The following is a 23,190-nucleotide window of genomic DNA, read 5'->3' as shown; positions in this document are numbered from 1 at the left end:
ACAACATATTGTTCATATGGTCTGAAGATACTACTTGTGCCCATAAAATGTTATCCACAAAAGATTAAAAAGACTCAGGGTCTTCATATACAATGGCTTAAGAAGTGAAAAAAAATGCTTACTTCAACATGCTTCTTTAAATCTGAAGGCGAATTCTTGGAACCTGATTTCTTTAGCCGATGTTTTCAAACACAACCGTGTAGAAAGTGTACAATAAGTTTCCATTTCTTAACAGTGAGGAAGAAGCATGGGAATGACCTACCAAATGAGCAATGGAAGGCACGCTATGGCGCTTTTATTTTTGAATGATGTATGGAAATACCGAACTATAAATTATAAGTTGATAACATAACTGATAGATCTCTTTTATGAATTTATACAATCTGGTCTGTGTAACGAGTACCAAGGACTTGCTGGAAAATGTCATGAAATAGAAAGCATGCTATTTAACCTAAAATGTAGTGGAGTAAAATAAAAGTAGCCTTAATTGGAATTTACTCGAGTAAAGTACAAAGAGTTGAAAAATGTACTTCAATAAAGTAGCTAAATAAATGTACTTCATTATGTAATAGAAACACTGATTACACATTTAATCACTGTAGCATACATTGTAACTGTGCCATCTTTTATACATTTCTGCATTTGTTAAGATTATTTTTTTACTTTTATGGACATAAACATCATATCATTTCAAGGAACAGGAGAAGTGAGCTGCTGTGACTGAGATTTGTGCAAGACACCATGGAGCTGCACAGATGAGTGTGGGATGGGGCAGAGGTAACAAAACCGGCCCCTCCATTCTGCTAAGGGGCAATACTTATCCTTCCATCCATTATCCAACCCGCTATAACTTAACTACAGGGGTCTGCTGAAGCCAATCCCAGCCAACAAGGCAGGAAACAAACCCCATGCAGTGCTCCAGCCCACCACAGGGCACGCATACACACACACACACACCCACACACCAAGCACACACTAGGGACAATTTAGAATCACCAATGCACCTAACCTGCATGTCTTTGGACTGTGGGAGGAAACCCACGCAGACACGGGGAGAACATGCAAACTCCACACAGGGAGGACACAGGAAGCGAACCTGGGTCTCTTAACTGCGAGGCAGCAGCGCTACCCACTGCACCACCGTGCCATCCAATACTTATTTTATATGGTAAAGAATACATTGAATAAATACATACAAATCTCATATCTTCCTTACATGGTAACACTTGGCCATCCGACCTCACCTATGTACATCTGAACCGCCTCATCCTGCATCCTGTTTCTAGGTGTACTTGCTTCAGCGCACACAACTGAAGGGGTTTCACTACTTTACTGTTGGGGGTGGCTGCCAAATGAATAAAAGGAAACAAAACGTTATAAAATGTACAGGCCGACATAACCATTTTCAAGTTAAAGCTGAAACAGTGGAAGTAATTCATAGTTAAGTGGCACAGAATGTTTCACTTTTTTAAGACAGATGAGTATGTAAATTTGGCAGTTCGTCTCAATAGGAGAAATGTCAAGAATGTGTAGGGCGTGCTTTGGTTAAGATACCTCAAAAAAATGGAGCTGCTCTGAAAAATCTATAAGTGTGCCAAGTTTCAACAAAATCGGTTCATTGGGAGCCGAGTTGTTTAATACAGACAGACAAACAGACCTGCCTATTGCAGTAGTTGCTTTTCCCATTATATGCAAACACACCAAAAATTGTAACATAGAATTAATAAATGCGCAAAACAGTGCCCTGACTTATGTTGGTTCTGAGAGAATTTGTCGATCCTCCCTACATGAATTAAGGAAAATGTTTTTACTGCGGATCCCTGATTATGCGGTGCAGTGAGTCTGAAAATGAAATGGCAGATAAGATTATTTTTTTATACAGTTTTCTTTCCAGACTGCTCGTACACAGCATTGCACAGCTTTATATTTGGATTCCATTTTTAAAGATAAAAAAGCATATTGAGAAATAAGCTAGAAGACTACTTGCAAAACAGAATTCTACGTGAGAAGAAAGGATGGCTTTAGAATAGGAAGACTGCACAAAAATCGTTGATGTTTTTGGAAATGGAGCTGAAACAGTAGACGACTACAAGTATACTGCATGATATGGTTTAGCCAAGTTTATTGTTGTGTATATCTTCTTCTTTCGGCTGCTCCTTAAGGGTTGCCACAGCGGATTATCTTCTTCCATATCTTTCTGTCCTCTTGTTCTTTTAATTGCTGTGTATATCGTACAATGAAATTCATACTTGTACATCTCCTGACAAAAATTCAATACTAAATAAATCAAAGCATACTTAGCATGCAACATTTATACAATTATATAAAATATGGTATTTAAACACAATTATTTATATACAACGTACTGAGATTTTCAATAAGCCTGGCATTCGGTTCCCCACTGGTGTTTATTCATTAGGATAGAAGCCATTGACATCAGCAGTAAGTCATGGAACGGGATTTCAGGACATAAATAAGTGTGGTCAAGAAGAGAATGCTGCACATGAGGTGTGGGCATTAATGGGGACCCTGAGGGGTCTGTGCAAAGCAGACTGCTCTTACTAATCTTATATATAAACGTCTACACGCATGCGTGTGTGTGTGTCTGGCCAGGAAGTGAGAGGTGCAGACGGGGTAAGATCTCCACCTCAGAGGAAACAGAAAACTCGCTTAGCTGCTAATAACACAAGCGGGGCGAATACGTCAACAAAACGAAACCTCAGAAGAAACATAAAGTCACTTAGCCGCTAACATTGGCAAAATGGTATCCCTTTTACTTTTCCTCCCGCCGCTAATGCACAAGCAATGCAAGCATGTTTGCAAAACAAATCCTCCTTGGAGAAAGATGCCCAGAGGAGTTCCTTTCAATTACCTGACATCTCTGCATTTCAGTTTTTTTCCTGACGATTTAAATAGTTTCTAGGACCCCGGGCTTTTTACAGCACGGGCTTACACAACTAGTCTTATATATGATGTCTACGCCTGGAAGTGAGTGTTTCTGTCCGGCCCGGAAGTGAGAGTTCGAGTCGGGCTAAGAGCTCTGCTTCCAAGCATACGCAAGCAAGGCCAGCACGTCAGCAAAATGAAACCTCTGAAGAAAGACTCACTCGCTTATCAGCTATTACAGAGGTGTGGCAAGCACATCGACAAAACGGTATCCCTTTTACTTTTCCTCCCTCTACTAATGCACAAGCAATGCAAATACTTTGGCAAAATGAATCCTCCTAGAAGAGAGATGCCCAGAGGAGTTCCTTTCAATTACCTGACATCTCTACATTTCAGTTTTTTTCCTGACGATTTCAATAGTTTCTAGGATCCCAGGCTTTTAACAGCATAGGCTTACACAGGTAGTTTATATCTATACTAATAAAAAGCAAAGCCCTCTCTGACTGACTGACTGACTGACTGACTCATCACTAATTCTCCAACTTTCCGTGTAAGTAGAAGGCTGAAATGTGGCAGGCTCATTCTTTACAGCTAACTTTCAAAAGTTAAGCAGGTTACGTTTCGAAATTCTATGCATAACGGTCATAACTGGAACCTACTTACGTACATATATACGACCATAGCCTGCAGCTCGGTCGCCGTGTGAGGTGGAGTTGCGTCGACCCATCGTCACGCCTCCCACGTAATTGAGTGCCTGCCCATATAAGGGCGTCCATCAGCAGCAATCCAATAGACACGCTGCTGCTAAATATCCACGGGTGAAGGACTGTGCTTATACAAATGAAGATGAGATGGTCAGGGATAGACTAGTGTTTGGCACAAACTCAGCAACAGTACGAGAGAAACTTTGAAGTGCCGGGTCTGAGCTAACATTAAATAAAGCCGTGGACATCGCAAGCTCGCACGAGAGAGCACAAGCACAGCTGAGAACCTTCGATGCATGTACTTCAAGTGGCTCACGTGAACTGACTGTGAACGCAGTACGCAGAGAACAAGCAAGAGCTCCAAAGAGCGGTGAACAAAAAACGCATTACACAATTGAGATGGCATCAATAGAATATGAAGCGAGTGACGCATACAAGCATATTCATAAGTGCAGCTACTGTGGAAACAAAGCACGGTGTAAACCTTAAGTTTAAATTAAGTTCATAGACACGCTGCCGCTGGCGTTTGTCATGCCTACGACGAATACGATATTCGCAAGATACAAGTTTAATGAGAGGACGCAGGGTATAAACGAGACTTTTCATCACTTTGTAACGGAGTTAAAATTGCTGGTGAAGGACTGTGCTTATGCAAACGAAGATGAGATGGCCAGGGATAGAATAGTGTTTGGCACAAACTCAGCAAAAGTGCGAGAAAAACTTTTAAGTGCCGGGTCTGAGCTAACATTAAGTAAAGCCGTGGACATTGCAAGATCGCACGAAATAGCACAAGCACAGCTGAGAACCTTCGATGCATGTACTTCAAGTGGCTCACGTGAACTGACTGTGAACGCAGTATGCAGACAACAATCAAGAGCTCCAAAGAGCGCTGAACAAAAAACGCAATACACAATTGAGAAGGCAGCAAAAGAATATGAAGCGAGTGACGCATACAAGCATATTCATAAGTGCAGCTACTGTGGAAACAAAGCACAGTGTAAACCTTAAGTTTAAATTAAGTTCACAGACACGCTGCCGCTGGCGTTTGTCATGCCTACAACGAATACGATATTCGCAAGATACAAGTTTAATGAAACACGCAGTGTATAAACGAGACTTTTCATCACTTTGTAACGGAGTTAAAATTGCTGGTGAAGGACTGTGCTTATGCCAACGAAGATGAGATGGTCAGGGATAGAATAGTGTTTGGCACAAACTCAGCAAAAGTGCGAGAGAAACTTTTAAGTGCCGGGTCTGAGCTAACATTAAGTAAAGCCGTGGACATTGCAAGATCGCACGAGATAGCACAAGCACAGCTGAGAACCTTCGAAGGAATGTACTCCGAGCGGCTCACGTGAACTGACTTTGCAGGACTGGGAAAGGTAAACCCGTACATGCGGTGTGTGAGGTCTCAGATAAAGAGGAAGACGAGCTGATAGTCGCAGGCAAATCCACAACTTAATACCGGGAATGCCTGTTAAACATCTTAGATTCACGAGTACCGATTTGGGTAGTGATCACTTCGATGAATGAAACCTGTTATCTTTACAATGGTTGACAACGAAGATGAGATGGTCAGGGATAGACTAGACACGGAAACACGGAATTTAACTTGAACACAACACATCCTCCAAATACGAAGCTGATTGAAAGAAATAATGATAATCAAATCCTTGATGACAGCAACACTCATAACAGTCACAAAACAATTACATTGACAATCGTGTTACGTTATTTTTAAAATGTTTCCTTTTCTTTTTCATAACTTTTTTAACACACTACTTCTCCACTGCGAAGCGTGGGTATTTTGCTAGTATATATATATATATATGGCAAAGATTCTGTATTGACTAAATCGAGTAATTAGTTTAGACCATTTTGTTTTCATTTTGATATAAAAGGGGTCTTTCTATGTTGGCTAATGTCAAAAAGACCAAATTAAATCCATTGTGATTCAATGTTGTATAACAGTATAATGTGAAAACTTCTAAGGGGGTGAATACTTTTTATAGGCACTCTACTTCTCTTTCAAAACCAAATTTCATTTCCAGCTTCTGTCCGTAACCTCACCTCGCTGCCATAAAAACCTGAAAATATTCACCAGATGCAAGAAGGAGCTGACATATTAGAGTATGTAACTGGATGGCCAAATAAAATAATAACATATTTTAACACATTCTTATTAATCATGTTGCTGGATGTTGGTGGGACATGCAAGTAAGAATGTCACTATACTCTGAACACATGACAATACCTCTACTACGATTGAAAATTTTATATTTTCTAAACAAACTTGCAAGGTCCCACTGTGACAGACAACTCGAGGAGGTCACAATACAGAACCCCAGCTGTGCTTATGATAATGATAACTGTGGTGGGCAGCATGGTGGCACAGCACTTGGTAACACTGCATTCTCACTGGGCTCTCAACCTGCAGTGGTGTCTGCGTGTTCTCCCTGATTCTGCGTGTGTGTGTTTGCAGCCAAGCAGTTTTTCTCCCTTATTCGAGAGGCATGTGTGTCAGTTTGGCATGCGCCTATGAACTGGTCCTGTTTAAGTGCCTGTAAATTTGAGTGTTTCTGCGATGGACTACTGTACAAGCCCCCCACCCTGTCCAGGACTATTCCAGTTATAGAAAATGGCCATTAAAACCCTAAAGTGGAATACAGCTGTTATGCATGAATGCACCATAAAAAGCTCAAACTGAAACAAGATGCTTTATAGAGCAGCCTTGTGCTGTTTATGTGATTTTGTGGAGATTGATGTGATGTCCTAGTTTTAATAAAAGGTGTGGCAAAATGTTAAAGGGATCAGTCATGTGTTGCAAATTTGCTCATTGTTGTAATATGAAATGTGCTAAATTTATATTTTAATCACTATGTTTGCTGATGTCTGCTGAAACCATCCCTTTAAGAGCTAAGCAGCAGAACCAACTCTCTGGTCCCGACTTCATGTCTTCTTCCCTGTGTCTTCCCTGCAGAGATGACCATGTTCACAGACAACCCCTCTGAGCTAAAAGGCTACTCCATTCATACACGCCTCTGCAAGGGTCCTCGTGGCTTTGGCTTCAACATTGTGGGAGGCAGTCGACCTCAGGAGTTTCTGCAGGTGTACAGCGTCAGCCCTGGAGGACCTGTGTCTTTACAGACAGGTATGAAGAGGGGCTGGGGATTTGATTTAATGGTGGGTTAGACCAAACAAGTGAGAATGAGCTTTTACCTGTCTGAGTGTAAAAATCACAACCTATTATCATTCGCCTCTGGTACTGAATGCTACTGTATTTCTTTGTAATGGCCAATTTGAGTCGTATTGCATTGTGTCCACTAGAGGGAGCTATATTCTGTCAATTTAAAAGATCTGCACATTCTACTTTTGTTTAGCTTTTTCTCCGTTTCCTGCTTTGCCTTCTCAGACTGGCTGAGGTTGTATTGAGGAGACAGGAGCTCACCGTCCAGTACACTGTTGATTAGTGTATTTTATATCAATATCAAACTACACGTTCTATCTACAGCTGTACGCCTATGGCCTGTGAACACCTTACGCTCCTTCACAACTCTTTCTGCTTTCTATCTCTGGTCTCCACTTGTTCACATCTTCCTCCCTTGTTATGGGAGGCCACTTTCATTCATACTTCCTGTTCATTCCCTTATCCTTTGCTCTGCAGCATGTTTTGTGTAAAATGGAAGAGATTAGCAGAGATTAATGCAGACTAATCCCAGATTAAATTAAATTCCTAATCCCTCTAAACCGATGGGTACTCCATATAATCGGGGTATCATTGCACAAGCACACTCTGTATGGTACATTTATCTACCCACCTGCCGACATGTAAGGCTGTGGTGTGACAGTACATGTCTGAGGCTCTGCCCCAATGTGGCGGAGTACCGGGTGGGTGACCTGTTCCCAGTGTTGCACTGGAGCTGAGCTAATTAATGTACAGCACAACCAGTGTCAGACAATATAATTACACTGAGGTCATCTGTGTTTAGCACTGTCAGTGAGGGATTCTGGAGCCACTCTAGAACTGCCAAGTGTGCAGTTTTGCCATTCCACTGATATGCAATTAGAAAGCAGACATCACACGCTCCTACTTCTTTCTAATGTAACATAAGGAAGGATTCTTGGAGTTAACTCCTCTTACCCAGAATGACGCCAAGGCGGCAAATGTATCGAAAAATTAAATGTTTATTGTAAAATGACTAGAAGGTTGCAATAAATAAAGAGGGAAAGACCAAGTCCTTCTGGGCCTGCCTACACTAATTCAAGTGTCTGTTTATCTAAAGTCATGGAGTTTTCAATTGCCCACCACAGTAGGACCCTGGAACTCTTTTTTCTACCTCCCATCTTTGAGATCTTCTGCTTCCACCAGCTGAGTGCTAACTCAATATGTTTCTGGCTTGGTAGCAATGCTAAAACTTTTTATGATGTCAGTTTAGGGAATTACCTTCTGCACAGAGGTCACCAGGTTAGAACTCCCTCTAGTGGCTCCTGATGTCTGGGCAGCCCTAGTCCTTTCATTGCTCCTGGTCTCCAGATCGGTTAGGCATCTGTATGCCTTAAAGCCGAGGCGCACTCATTTTGGGGAGCAGTGCTGCTGACTTCTCAGTTAGATGTGCTGAACCCTTCTGTCTACCCTCTTTGGCCTTGTTCTGTATGGCAAGAGTCAGGTTCGCATGCCAACTTTTGTAAACTGGCACATTCCTAAGGGAAAAACAGTAAAAGGTAGGATGACCATATTTTCATTACCCCAAAATGAGACACAACTTATTAGTTAAGCGATCAAATATAGGTCGACAAATTGTTTAGGCGTATATTGAATAGAAGTCCTCAGTTCGAAGTTTCATGTGTACTGTGTAAAATAAAGAGGACAACACAGCGTCAAGGGTTGGGGTTTTCCGGCCCCGTATACTGTAACAAACTGAAATAATTCTTTGTACAGAACAAAAATACAGGTCATAAGGATAAACAAAACTTTGCTTATGCGCCGACGACTTTACATGCGCCGGCGGCCATTTTTATACAGGAGGAGCCGGAAGTGGAGGAATGCTGGGAAGGAGGCGTGAGGGATGACGGGGTTCGTGACGTCAGGGAAGATGGCGGAGGAAGGGCGGAAGTGGACGTGGTGCGGTCAGGTTATGGTGGCGTAGCGTCTTTTTTCCTGAAAGAGAAAGCAGAAAGGTTAGTACCCCGCCATTCCCTACCGACAAACGTCCTTCGAAGTGATTTCGGGTCCGCCCGCGGCCTCCTACTCGCCCATGCGTGACAACTGTTACACTTGTATTAAAATGAAGAGCGATGTGGTGGGGGTTCCTCCTTGGAATTTCATATGTGTTTTAGATGTACAGCAATCCCTCCTCGATCGCGGGGGTTGCGTTCCAGACCCCCCCGCGATAGATGAAAATCCGTGAAGTAGAAACCATATGTTTGTATGGTTATTTTTATATATTTTAAGCCCTTTTAAACTCTCCCACACTGTTTTTATAAATATTCCCCGCAGAGTTATACAGCATAATCCCTTTGTATTCTCTTAGATATTAGGTAAGATTCATTGAAATTATGTATATAAACACACTGTTTATATACAGTAAAACCTAAATATTATTTTAAAGATATTGAGTGTCTCCGATATCACATGTTACAGCCATTACGATAGACAGGCCATCAGCAATAAATACATACAATGCAAGAAAAATAGTATACAGTAAATGTGTGTACAGTGACACTAAACGTACGTACATGTACTAAGTAATGTAAGTAGAAAATTAATTATGGTTACTCACCAACAATGACACGATGACTTGTCCGATAACAATGAGTTTTATTTTACTGCACAACAAAGGAGAGCGTTACAGCTCTTCTAAAGGAGCCACTTCAGGCGATTGTGTAGCACTGCCGTTGTTCTTCTTCTGACAGTCTTCAATGCAAATCCCTAAAGCAGATTCCATCCAGACTACTGCCTTATTACATCCACTTACAACTTGTTTTGCACCCTGGTTAAAAGGAAACTGCGGCCGTAGATCTTATATTCCTTTCCTACTTTTTAAATAAAAAGAATTGTAGCCTTCAACAAATCCAAAACGTTTACCTTTTCAGCAATCGTTAACATCTTCCGTTGGCGCTTGGGCACGGCCCCTGAAGCAGTAGCAGATCGTTTTGGAGCCATAATGAAGGGCTTGACTATGCACAAAGATAAACACAAAAGAGCACAACTCTTTACACAGCAAAACACGTTAATGCTGAATGAGCGAGACGAGACTTCCTGGTTAACACTGCATTCAGCAGGCAGGAACTTAACTGCTGCTCTGATTGGTTAGCTTGTCAGTCAGGAGAACTTAACTGCGTGCTCTGATTGGTTAGCTTCTCAGTCATCCGCCAATAGCGTCCCTTGTATGAAATCAACTGGGCAAACCAACTGAGGAAGCATGTACAGGAAGTAAAAAGACACATTGTCCGCAGAACCCGCGAAGCAGCGAAAAATCTGCGTTATATATTTAGTTATGCTTTCATATAAAATCCGCGATAGAGCGAAACCGCGAAAGTCAAAGCGCGATATAGCGAGGGATTACTGTACAATATATTAAATAAAACAATTTATTAAATGACTGGCCTGTTAAACTTGTTGCTATATTCCAGTTGTTAAATGGGATGAAATGCATAACAATAGGATGTCTGGTCACCCTAATTAAAGGCAATTTTATTTGAATCCAAAAGCATGGACCATCTTAAATAACGCAAACACAAACAGATATTGTCATCTTAACCAACATGGGGGCAACAATGCTTGTAAAAACAAAATGGAGGTTTGAAAAGTAATAAAATACTTTCAAAACCATGTTAATATTTTAAAATGTACTTAAATAAATATCAACCACAATATAATTTTAAACTTCTGACATCACCCACTTGGTCATGTGATCCTTTATCATCATGAGGGAGCTGTTGCAGGTATGCGCCCGGAAGTCTGATTTCTTGTTCTTGGCAGGTAACTTAATAAACAGCAAATCATAAAATGTATGCATGGATTAACATTCAGGGACATTCAAGGACTTAGTTAACTGATTTGAAAGTTGGAGCATTTACATTTGTTTTACTTCCTCAAAGAGTCAGTTATGTTGTTTATTAAATATTTTTGTAACAATAAGTCATATTCAAAAAAACAGTGAAAACACAATGTAATTTTGTGTCCTAATAGACTAAGTTAAATATGTATGACCCGTGGACTGGAAACGAGTGCTGTTGCTGAGAATGTCTGTAACCTGATTTTGTATGTAAGTCTGAATGTGCACTAAAAATATTGCGAAAAATGCTGTGATGGATGGCAGGCAGGAGCTGGTGTCCTAACTGGGATGATGCGTGATCCCTTACCTAGCTGGGAGGCCACCATAGTGAATGGCCAAGAAAAATGATAGGGTATCCCCTGTCTCAGCCAGAGAACTGACAGATGCCATCTTGGAAGTCGGTACACTGGCAACCCAGCAGGGACGGAATGAAGAGTCTTATCTAGCTGGGAGGCCAGTGTAATGGAGGAACAGAGGGAAGATGATTTATTCGGACCACTTGCTCCCTTGACACGCTAGGTGGCAGCATCCCTGGGCTATGGTACCCATATGGACACTCATATGGGTTGCTGGAAGCTGTAGTCCTGTAAAGCAGCTGTTGGGGGCCACCAGGGGGTGCTTCGGGAATTCATGATCTCTGTGGGGCTTCTACCTGACCCAGAAGTATTTCTTATGGGTAATGCCCTGGCACTGGAAGTACTCATGGGTTTCAAATAAAAGCAGCTACCTTGCCTCACAAAAGCAAGTTACAGTCAGGCATGGAGGACGGAAAAAGCTAGTCTGAGAGGAGTAGAGGAGGAGAAGAAAAGACAGAGAAGAAAAAGTGAAAATTGAGTTTGGCATAACTTCTAGAAAACCCATTTAAGGGGGTTTGGTCAAATAAACCTGGAACTTTGGAGTTGTGTCTTGGGTTTAGGGCTCTGTGGTACCCTCTACAGGCTACAATGAAAAATGCTTTATTACTTATAGTAAAACATTTCAAATGTATTAATAAAATGATAGTAAAACAATATTGCAGGACTTTAAATCATAAAAGACAAATAACATGCTAAAAAAAACCCAAGGTAGGTGTAATGTGTTGACCTTATGCTTAATCATTCTACATTCTACATTTTGATAATGACACAGTACCTGATAGAGTTGGAAAGGTGTAATGCTGGAATAAAAAGCCACCATTAAAATGATTGATCCCTCAGCAGAGAAGTGCTGTCTTTGACGAGGGATTGCTAAAAATGTCACCTCCTCCTCCCAGCAGCTGTAATTGCAAAATGGCACAGCTGTAAGGCATACTTAGAACCCTGGGAATTACAATCAGCCACGTTGTACCTCTACTCAGCTCTGGGTCTATCTGCTTATCCATGAGACAATTTATTACACGGCCGCACATGCTGCCCTTGCTGAGGATCTTTCAAAGTGTCCCCCTCCCAAGAGTTATACTCCCTGAGACGCTACAGCTGTGACGTGTATTTAGGATTCTGGGAATTACAGCTAGTTGCTGATCATCCTGTTCACCTGTGACTGAGCTTATTGTGCATGCTGATTACATGTATGAATGAAAACATAAAATGTTTGAAAATTATGCTAATTCCTTAACATGAACTTCTATTCCACATCGTTCATGAAATGTTGAGATTTTATGTGGTTGATCATATTTGTGGAATTGCCATAACCCAAGACCAATCTGTACATGCTTTTTAACAGTACTTTACAATATCATGTCTCTTAACGCGCACACGTGCCGGTCCCAGGACATAACAGCGTTTTAAAAACGTTACAGTAATGTGTGCATGCCCATCTGCCATGCATCTCGACACCCTACCCATCAAATGAAACTTCAAAGTCTCGTCTTTCCGATGATATAAACCATTTTGACACACAACAACCACAGCACTGACACTAAAGCCTTTTTTACAGAGAAGTACATACTTTTAAGAGTTGACTGTCCCTACCTTTGAAGACCCCCTGCAAGTCAAACATCAATATTTCCGAGCAGTATTGATCCCATTGTGTCCGTAAGGCTCCAGCGAATATAATCCAGTAAAACGATTTAGGTCCAAAACACACGATATATTCTCAAAGGGACAAAAACTCCAGAAAACGTTTCATAACTTGAGACCACCTACGTAATTTTTTCATTTATATTGCTCATATTAGACGTAATTTGTTTCTGTCGGCGATAACCATGCTACCGCATGAAACACGGAAGTGTTAGCTTCCGAAAGACACCTAAATTGGCCAATTACGACGGGTCTGGGGTTGACTGGCACCTCGTATAGCCAACCAGTGTCACAGAAAGCTTGGAGGATGACGTATAGCTCCAAACTCTGGTAGAATCTACCAGTTTGATTGGACACTGTGACTGACACTCAAAACTTACAGCCAATGAGCAGCCGAGCATTTTGATATGTAACTTGCCATACTAACTTGTAAACAAAACGATCGGAGCTGCGTGAAGGTGGCATTTGTGCCAGTCTGCAGAGTTGGTGCGTGGTTGTTTATTGTGATTTCGCCAAGTTTTTTCGCATTTTAAATATGAATAAAAGTAGAAGTTTAAACGTAAATAAACGCTCGATTAAATAATAGATGCATGTACGCGTTGCGAAAGTATTCAACCGGCCCAGGAGACGTCTAATGGCAGAGAGCGACATGCCACGCCTTGTGCTTTCTGCTTGCTAGTGATTGCTGCCATCAAGTGGCACATGGAAAAACGCTGAGCTGTGTTGTAACAGTTTGTAAAAGAAATATATATAGTTTGTGTGCATTTTATAAAAAAAGTAAAAATAAAAATATAAATATATTTTTGGCCCATAACTTGTATTGACTATTGTTACATAGAAATGTGTATTTTTTATTGTCTTTATTATGGAACATGAATTTCCATAACTAATAGAGTGACACTGTGTGTAGATATAGATTCCTTTAGGTGTAAGCTTTCAGTAGAGCCCTCATTGATATATGTGGGTTGAAGCATTCAAAAGTTATTACACTTTTTCCATATGTTCCAAAATGTGGATAATGGTCCCTCTAAAAAGCCCCTGGGCATGCCCACATAAAAACTGGTGTAAAAAATGTCATTTATACAGGTATTCTTTTCAAATTTGAAATTTGAGTAGTCAACAAGTTATTCTGTTGGTACATAGTGTGTTTCTGTCCCCACCTACCTACTGCAGCTTTATTTTCCTTTATTTTCATAAAAAAAACTTAGGCGAGAACAAAAAAAATTGTTTTTTTTGTGAGTTCTAATGTGCATAACTTTTGATCAGTCACACCTACAGTGATTCTGACTACTAAGGGTGAAACTAGAGAATGTTACCTTTACAAAGAGACCAAACATGTGTTTATACTCCAGATAGTTCAATAACAGCAATGATTCTAATTTGGAGAGGTCGAATTACAAGCGATTTAGCAAAAATTACCCCGCTTGATAAGGGGTTTTAAAACATAGCCCAAATAGGTTTGTGGTAGCTCAATAGTTTTCATAGATAGCTGATTTCAATTTAAGCAATGTAAATATGTCAGCAAATGATGTCCTATAGTTAGATGTCAGTTGCCGAGAGCCTGTGACTAATTGTAGTGCAAATTTTTAAGCATGACATTTTTGAAAGACATTCCCGATGGGGGGTTAAAATCTCTCTTTAGGTTCCAAGGTCAAATTGTCAGCTTCTTTGGGCCATGTTGGACAGCAGATCTGGAGCTTTGCTGATAAATTATAATGTCAGAGTAATACCAAATCATCATAATGTACATAATCAGTCATAATGTACACATAATGCAGCTGTCTCATTGTTTTATGTAATCCTGAATATGTATTTGTTCACTCTGTACTAAAACAGTGATGCTTGCACAATTCCTTTTTCCTCACATTCATTACTAGCTAAATGACATGTTTTGTTTACTTATATGTTTAACATACCCCGAAAGGCGGTTACCTGGTGTACCAGAGGTATGTCTTGCATTAGATTAGATTAGATTAGATTAGATAAACTTAACTAAAACTCATGAAGAAATTCAGACGTACTTCTACTGGAATTTGATGAACTTATACTGGGGATCTGTTGCCATCAGGAGCAGCTTTTGGATGAATTAAAGTGAAACATATATATATATATAATATACAAGCTGAAGTAACCATTCTTGAGGTAAATTTGAAACAGCAAACTAATCTGTAATTGAAGTCACACAGGATGTTTCTCTGTTTTACGATGAACTTTTTTGCAAATTCACCAATGAGAGATTTTCAAATGTAATGGTGACAGCAGTAGATGCTTTTCGTATTATACGTGAATGCACCTAAAAAGTGATTACTGCCCTCTAGCTGCGCACATCCACTCAAGCTGCCACAGCAACACACACTATCATTGCATGCTCCTGATTTTTGCTTTCTGTTGGTGAGCCCTACCCTGTCCTGAATTGTTGCTTCCTGCCTGTAATACTCTTGATGACCAGACTGACTGTTACGCTATATGTATTTATAACAGGCTGAACTAGTTCTGCTCAAATGTCATAGTGTACAAATGATAGACACACATCATTTTTTTGCCCACGACTATCTACTCTCTGCACTGTGAATGAAACTAGAAAAGGTGGCCTTTCGTGTTTGTTGAAACAGTTTAGCTGATAAAGACTTGTCATATGACTTACCATTAAGTCCTTTAACGATATTTGCATTGTTGTCATTTTTGTTGATGTGTCTGAAACCTTTTGCACAACATGGTAGCTCAGATCAAATTTCCCCGGTAGAAGATTAACAATGCTATGTTTTGATGTATTTTCTTTACAGCTGATATCTTGGTCTTCATCAATGAAACCTGTGTTTTAGGATTGTCACATAAGGATGTTGTTGAAATGCTCAAATCAGTTCCAGTCGGGCACAGCGTGAATTTGGTATTGCGACGAGGTTATCCAATGTTGTACAACCCAGATGGTTTCCCAAAGACCAAAGTAGAGACCCCCTTAATGAGTGAAACCCTACAACCTGAAGAGAGGTTATCCAATGCTTCTATCAGTGTAAATGGATATCCCACAACACCTACCAGTCAGCAGGAAACCACCCTGGATAGCATCAATAACAACAAGCAGCCTTCATCTGAAGTGACACTCGGTCAAATATCCGGACATCTGGTTGTCACTCACACAGAGGAGCTGACATCCAGTTCAGAAAGTGCAGTCAATGTGCTGTCTCCCTGGGAGCAAAGGTCAGAACTGGGCCCTCTTTTTTCATTTGTCTGGTTCTCCACTAATGTTCTCACCATTACTATCTCACTTCTTTCTCTGTTCTTGCTTTAGGCTTCTCTGCTCAAATGTTCTATCTTTTCTATTTGTAGGCCCAATCAAGTTCAGTCACAGAACCAGAACAACAACTCATTACTGGCTGTTGTTCCACCAGCTGTTGCTTGTACTGCCAACAAAATCCCACATGGAGCACAAAAAAGTGTCCTGACAGCAGAAGTAAAAAATAGCAGACCAACAGCTCCTGATGTTGGTTCATTCACCCAATCAACACAGCAGTCATTTTCAGGAGGCTCTGTGGAATGTGCGGAGATGGACTGTGGTGCCAGAGGCTGTGCCTTTGATGGCTGTCCAGGCAATAGCTACCCAACTTCATATGCACAAGTGCCACCAGTGACTAGAGAGCTCATCCCTGTGCCAATTAGCCACAGCGAGAAGGGACCAGGCTTCTCTGTAATCGCAGGTGGGACAGGAGGTCGCACGGTAGTGGTGAGCCGGGTATGGGACCACAGGCAGTGCCGATGCTTGGAGCAAGGTGATGCCATCATGAAAATCAATGGAGCTGACATTCAGTGCCTCACTGCTGCCCAGGTGGAGAGGGTCCTGCAAGAGCAGATACGACAGGGAGACGTGGTGCTCTTGGTCTACCGTGATGGTGAGGATTGCTCTCTTTGACTTGCTGTGTTTTTATTAAAGAGTGCAAATAGCAGTTGGGTGTGAAGCTTTTGCTAAGAGATGATAAATGTATTGTTTTATTTGTTCCCAGTTTCTCCAGGGACTGGAGCTTCAATGCATGTCACAGGAACGCAGTCTAGTGGACACAGTCCCACAGACCCTGGCCTGAGAGGTGCACCACCAAGTGTCAGCTGTGGAGCAGATACATCCACTGAGCTGAAAAAGCACAGTCCTGAAGATCTCCTTTTAGCTGTTCCATCAGGTCAACTTCTTCTATGTAGCCCTACACAGGAGGGCATGAAGTCACCACTGGACTTAGTAAAGAGTACCAGCTTCCTAGATCCGGTTCCAGTCACTCTCACCCTGGAACCACGTGACTGGATGACACCACCTGCCAAAAATCCTGAACCTGAGGCAAAAGAGGAAAATGAGAAGGAAAAAGAAAAGGAGAAGGAGAAAGATGCTTCCTGGCAGGTCGCAAAGGTTGAGAGCCGCTCACCAACTGAGCCCTGGGCACAAGAGGCACGGGAGATAGAGCTGCTGCGTCGGCCAGACGAAGGTTTTGGATTTGTCATCGTCACTCGAGATGCTAAAAATGGTCAAGGTAGGATGCCAACATTTGTTTGTGTTGTTTATTGACAACCTCTACTGAAGCTTCCTGTTTCTCGGTGTCTTGCTGGGCTTAATCATTCTCAGGCTTACAATAGTGAGCTGTTTAAAACAGAAGATCTCAAAAATATAATTTATTGATTAAGCACACAAGTGGAGTAAACTTAAGAAATCAGTCAAGCTTTACTTGATTTAGGACCTTCCCTCAGGAAACTAACTCAATAGCTCAACACTCAACAGCAAATCAAAAAAGAAAACTTTGGCAAGTAGATAAAAAGGAAAGAGAATGAAGGCAGTGGAAGAATGTATTCGGATTCCTTTGGGAAAGTGATATGTTCACTCATTAATTTAGATTTAAAAGGCAAAACAATCAAACAAAATACACTTCTAGTCTAGATGTCAGTTTTCACATTAATGTAACCTCTTAGACAGGCCCCTTTTACCATAAAATTAAAGTTGAACTTCCTGGGACAGTCAAATTCTAACATGTTACTTGATAAATGCACTGGTTAAATATCTGGAATAACGTGGCTGCACTCTATGAATGAGACAAGTGCCACATGAGAAGTGAATTTTTGTCGAACAGGAAAGCAAGACTGGCATTTAATTTCATGAGCTCAAGCATTAGAACCATTTTCACGAGAGCAGGCCATTCAGCCCAACAAGCTTGCCAACCCTGTTCACCTGAATTGTCCAAAAGAACATCAAGTCAAGATCTGAAGATTCCTAAACTCCTTCTGTCTACCACACTACGTGTTCATTTATTTACTGTGTCTGTGTTTTTCCTAACTTTCTAACATTCATTCAAAATTCACCCTTAACAAGTTTCCAACCATGTGCCTGTGTATTTGCTGCAGTGTTTCTTGGAAAGTCACAACTAGGATCAACTGTACTAATTCCTTTTGTAATTTTAAACACTTTGATTATGTCACATCTTAATCTTTCATTCATTGATTCATTTATTGATTGATTCATTGATTCATTCATTCATTTTCCACTGCTTATCCAAAGCTGGGTCATGGGGGGCAGTCTTAGCATTTTCCTAAGTCATGCTTACCAACTCACAATATGGGATCCAAAGGCATTCCCAGGCCATCTAGGAGATATAATCCTCTCAGCAAGTCCTGGGTATTTCTTGTGCCTGTAAAACCTCCACAGGAAGGTTTTCGGTTGCGTGGTGGGGTGTGTCTGTATATCAGATGCCCGAACCATCTCAATTGGCTCCTCTCGATGCGGAGGATCAGTGTCTCTACTCTGAGCCTCTCTGGATGTCCGTGCTTCTCACCCTGTCTCTTAGGGAGAGCCCAGCCACCATGTGGAGAAAGCTCATTTTGGCTGCTTGTGCCCATAATCCCATTTTTTCAGTCAAGCTCATAGATCAACATAGATCAACTGGTAAATCGACAGTTTTATCTTCTGATTAAGCCTCTTCTTCGCCACTATGGATTAGTATAGCAACCGCAAAACTGCACTCACCTCCTCTATTCGTCTGTCAATCACGCTATACCTTTTCCCTTCACTCATGAACAAGACCCCAAGGTATTTAAACTCCTGTCACTTCAGCCAGTAACTCACCTCCCACTCGGATAGGACAGTCCATTTTTTTCCTACTGGTGTCAGATTTGGTGATGGTGTTCATCCATGCTACTTCACACTTGGTCACAAAATGTCCCAATGCATGCTGAAGTTCACAGCCTGATGAAGCCAACAGGACCACATTGTCTACAAAAAGCATTCATCTCTGTTTGCTTAAACTAAAAAGGTTCTACTCCTTAAATTTTCCCAAATACTTCATACCTATCAGTCCCTGAATAGGCCTAGTCACCCTACTCTGAACTCTCTGTAGCACTGCTGGGTTTATTTATTTATTTTTTGTAATATGGAGGCCAAAACTGTGCACAGTACTCCAGGTGAGGCCTTACTAGTGTGTTACGTAGCATAAGTTATAACCTCCTATGACTTGTATTCCACACATTGTGCTGTATAACCTAACATCCTAGTGTCCTTCTTGCTTGCTTCTGTACATTGTCTAGATGTAGATAGTGATGAGTCCACTGTGACTCCTAGACCCTTCTCACAAGGAGTACTTTCAACTTTCAGACCTCCCAGTAGGTATTCAGATCTAACGTTTTGTCTTATACCTTGTATTTTTTTTACATTAAACTTCATCTGCCACAAATCTGGCCATGCCTGTATGTTGTGCAAGTCCCTTTGTAAAAATGTAGCTCATTCTACATTATCTGCCCTCCCATCTAGTTTATGTTTTAATCTAGATTATTTATATTAAAAATAGCAATGGCCCCATCACTATTCCCTGAGGGACAGCACTTTCAACATCTTCCTAATCTGAAAAGGTTCCTCTCACCATGACCTTCTGTTCCTGGCATTTAAACCAATTTTATACACACCTACACAGTGCGTCGTGAATGCCCACTTGTTTTAGTGTGATTGCCAGCCCTTCATGTTGTACCTCATTAAAAGAGTTCTGAAAAACCAAGGTAGATAATATCACATTTTGTTGCTTCTCCATAGAATTCCACCATATTAGTGAAGCGGAAACTTATTAGTGAAGCATTCATTTACATCCATTAAGTCTGAGTGATAAAGGAAGGGGCGTTGTGACAAAGCATCACTTTAGCCAGTTGTGTTCTCTTTCTTGATGTGGGGGTCTCTTTCTTTCCTTTACTTTGTCCCCTCTTTGGCTCTTCTTGTCACACCCCTTGTTTTTACTCTTAGCATCATTTCAGAGATCTTGTTTTTTTTCACTTGTTGCCTTTATTGTTTTGCTACATAACAGCTTAGTCAAATACTTCTTTGTTAGAAATCAAATAACACAGCAAAAAAAAAACTAATATATATCCTAATACATCCATCCATCCATCCATTTTCCAACCCGCTGAATCCGAACACAGGGTCACGGGGGTCTGTTGGAGCCAATCCCAGCCAACACAGGGCACAAGGCAGGAACCAATCCCGGGCAGGGTGCCAACCCACCGCAGTGTCCTAATAGGAAACCAAAGAAAAATAAAAGCTGCAACTCTAGAGTCATATTCACTCTTGCTTTTCTGCAATGGAGGTATTTAACAAGGCAGCTCCAAACACATCACAGCCAAAACTGCTAAATGGCGTCCCTTTCATGATGACAAACAAATAGGCGTTGTCTTGAGGACGTTTGTCTGTCTGCCTGGTTTTAAGAGGCCTACTATTAAGTAGTTAGCTAAACTCTACTGTATGGTGATGGCCTTTTGTATTGGCAGTGACAAAATGTTTAACTTTGGCTAATGATTTACTTTAGCATACTGTAAATAAAGGGCATTGGAAAGTTCTTTGTCCGGCGCACTGTGTTTAAAGAGCTATGTAAAGATTTCTCAATTTCTGGTAATCCAAAATGTTTAAACCTAATGCTTCTCTTAAAAGCATACAAACATGAAATAAACTGTATACAAAGATTCAGTGGGTTAAAGGGGAATTAGTTTACTTTTAAGTAAAGTAACAAAGCTCACATTTCATCCCATCCTGGCAGATGCCATAGGAATGGAAAATCAAAAAAGAGATCTCCTTAGAATCTTTAGGGTTTCTCCTAGACAACAATGAAGCAAATAAAATGGAGACGTGTTCAGTTGTCTCACGCTTGTTAGATTTTCCTTCTGAACAAAATACCCCGATAGTCTTACAAGAGTCCCCTCTTCAGTTTCAGCAGAGATCTCAGCAAAGTCACACAGTGGGTATCCTGACATTTTTTTTTACAATTTGAAAATATTTGCATTGTGTGCCCAGTAATATTTGGTGAAATGTATGGAGAGTTGAGTGTGGCAGTAAAACACTTTACTATGATTACAAAGCAGTAGTCCTGGTTTCTGAATAATACCATTACAGTGAACCCTCGTTTATCACGGGTAATCCATTCCAGACTCTACCGTGATAAATGAATTTTCGTGAAGTAGGATTCTTTATTTATAAATCGAATATTTTTGCAGTTAGAGTATAGAAAACTTGTTTACGACCTTCTAAATACGTTTTTTAACATTATTAGAGCCCTCTAGACATGAAATAACACACTTTAGTCACCATTACACTCGTGTTACCCAATATATTAGACAAAATAAGAGAAAATAAGACATATTAGACGTTACAAATATCATATTATTACTAGGCTCACCCGCCTTTTATCCTCAATTTTTGTGCGCTCCATGTGTACATCAGGCATGTAAGTGTAGAGAATGAGAACATCAAAGTGCCCATTCATGACATCTCCCGAAAACCTAAGTTTATTTTTATCCCCTCAAGTGCCTGTCCAAAGTCGTACAATGTCAGCCCGAATCTGTACCGCTAAAGACGGAGTTTCATGCACTAAATAAGCTATAGATGAGAATAAGCAAGCACTATCTCCCCTGATATTTACTACGCGGTGAGGCATTTGTACTCCATCAACATTAATTATTTCCAGAGACATCATTTTGTCTATTTTTCCAGCGCATCTCGCACAAAAGCAAGGGAACGATGAGAGCACCAGAACTCTGCTCACATCGCGTCGCTTCGCTTCGTACCTCAAGCCGCAAGTAGTAAGTCTGTGATAAGCGGAATACCGCTACGCTTTGCACTCACGGGACGGAAAGACAATCCCTACTGCTTTTATATAGTAGATTATTGTACTGTACATTTAATTACACACACACACAGTTCTTACACACAACCATTAACCTATGAAGGCACGACCTCAGTAGGAGAGTCTTCAGAGGTTGGTGCAGTATCTTCAGCAGGTGCGTTGTTGTCTTCTTCCGCTAAAGAAGTACTAGGAGTAGGCAGTGGGTGTCTGGGTGCGCGGCTGAAGAACATCTTGATAGGCAGTTGCTGGCACTGTCTTTTCATATGCGTGAGGAGGTTTTTGTAGGGTATTGCCATCTTTAATCATATCCAAGAGTTTCACCTTCTCCTGGATAGTAAGCATCTTCCTCTGGCACTTAGTTTTATTGTCAGAAGGCTTAGAAAAAGCAGCACTTTAGGAGCCATCGTAGGGCTTAGATAAAAGTTCTCAGAAAGCGCATGCGTAGTAACGTAAGCGTGTATGAGAAAAAATCATGATAGAGTGAAGCCGCGAAAGTCAAAGCGTGATATAGCGAGGGATCACTGTAGTTGCTCTAATTTATATTGCTTGTACTCCAGTTAGATTGATGTTTGGAGCGTACACTGAGAGCACGTTGGCGCACCCACCACACAATGAACCACCTGGATTGGGACCCAAGTGCAGCAGGTGACACCACAGCACAACGTTGGAACACTGTGAGATTTCTTATGGTGGCTGGAGTGCCAATCCTACCACCAGCCCCTAAGTTTTCCCTGTAAGTTGGAGGACCTTTCTGCAGGGCTTCATGGAGATTAACGTCATACCCAGGCTGAAGCAATTGCAGGTTAAGGGCCTTGCACAACAATGGAGCAAAGTCACTTCTGGCTTTTGCAGGATTCGAACCAGCAACCTTCTGATTGCACAGATCCCTAGCCTCAAGATCACCACTCTGTCCCAGTTAGATCAAATTTATTCTGGAACAAAAGGTAGACAGTGTGGCATTGTGGTTAAGACTTTGGGCTTCAGACCCTGAGGTTGAGGGCTCAAATCCCACTACTGACACCACTATGTGACCACTTGTTCCAATTAGCAAAAAAAGAGATGGAACCAATCTTATCTCAAATGCTGTAAGTAACATGGATAACGGCATCAGTCCAATAATACAAAATATGAAGTCTTGAAAGAGATTCAAATAAGACTAGAAAGAGATCTTACATGTTTTTCAGAACAAATGCATATACAGAGTACCAGGGTTAAACTAAAATGAAGCTATGAGAAAGCCATGTTAAAATAATGAGTTTTTAGCAGTTTTTTAAAGTACTCCACTGTGTTAGTCTGGCGAATTCCTCTTGGCAAGCTATTCCAGATTTTAGGTGCATAACAGCAGACGGCTGCCTCACCACTTCTTTTAAAGCTGTTTTTCCTAAGAAATTTTAGGAGAAGCATCTGTGACCAAGTTTCTTGT

General features: G+C 41.0%; 1 protein-coding gene across 1 annotated transcript in view; it reads left to right on the top strand.

Annotated features, from left to right (window-relative positions):
* LOC120543058 (membrane-associated guanylate kinase, WW and PDZ domain-containing protein 3-like) overlaps positions 1-23,190 on the top strand; it is a 214,156-nt gene that overhangs the window by 110,731 nt on the left and 80,235 nt on the right. Inside the window, exons 8-11 of the mRNA XM_039775902.1 lie at positions 6,571-6,741; positions 15,429-15,843; positions 15,973-16,532; positions 16,644-17,156. Of these exons, the coding sequence (XP_039631836.1) occupies positions 6,571-6,741; positions 15,429-15,843; positions 15,973-16,532; positions 16,644-17,156 (1,659 nt within the window). The remainder of the gene's footprint in view (positions 1-6,570; positions 6,742-15,428; positions 15,844-15,972; positions 16,533-16,643; positions 17,157-23,190) is intronic.

This window comes from Polypterus senegalus, chromosome 13, assembly GCF_016835505.1.
Source record: "Polypterus senegalus isolate Bchr_013 chromosome 13, ASM1683550v1, whole genome shotgun sequence".
Classification (NCBI taxonomy): Eukaryota; Metazoa; Chordata; class Cladistia; order Polypteriformes; family Polypteridae; genus Polypterus; species Polypterus senegalus.
This window is presented reverse-complemented; position numbering and strand designations above follow the sequence as displayed.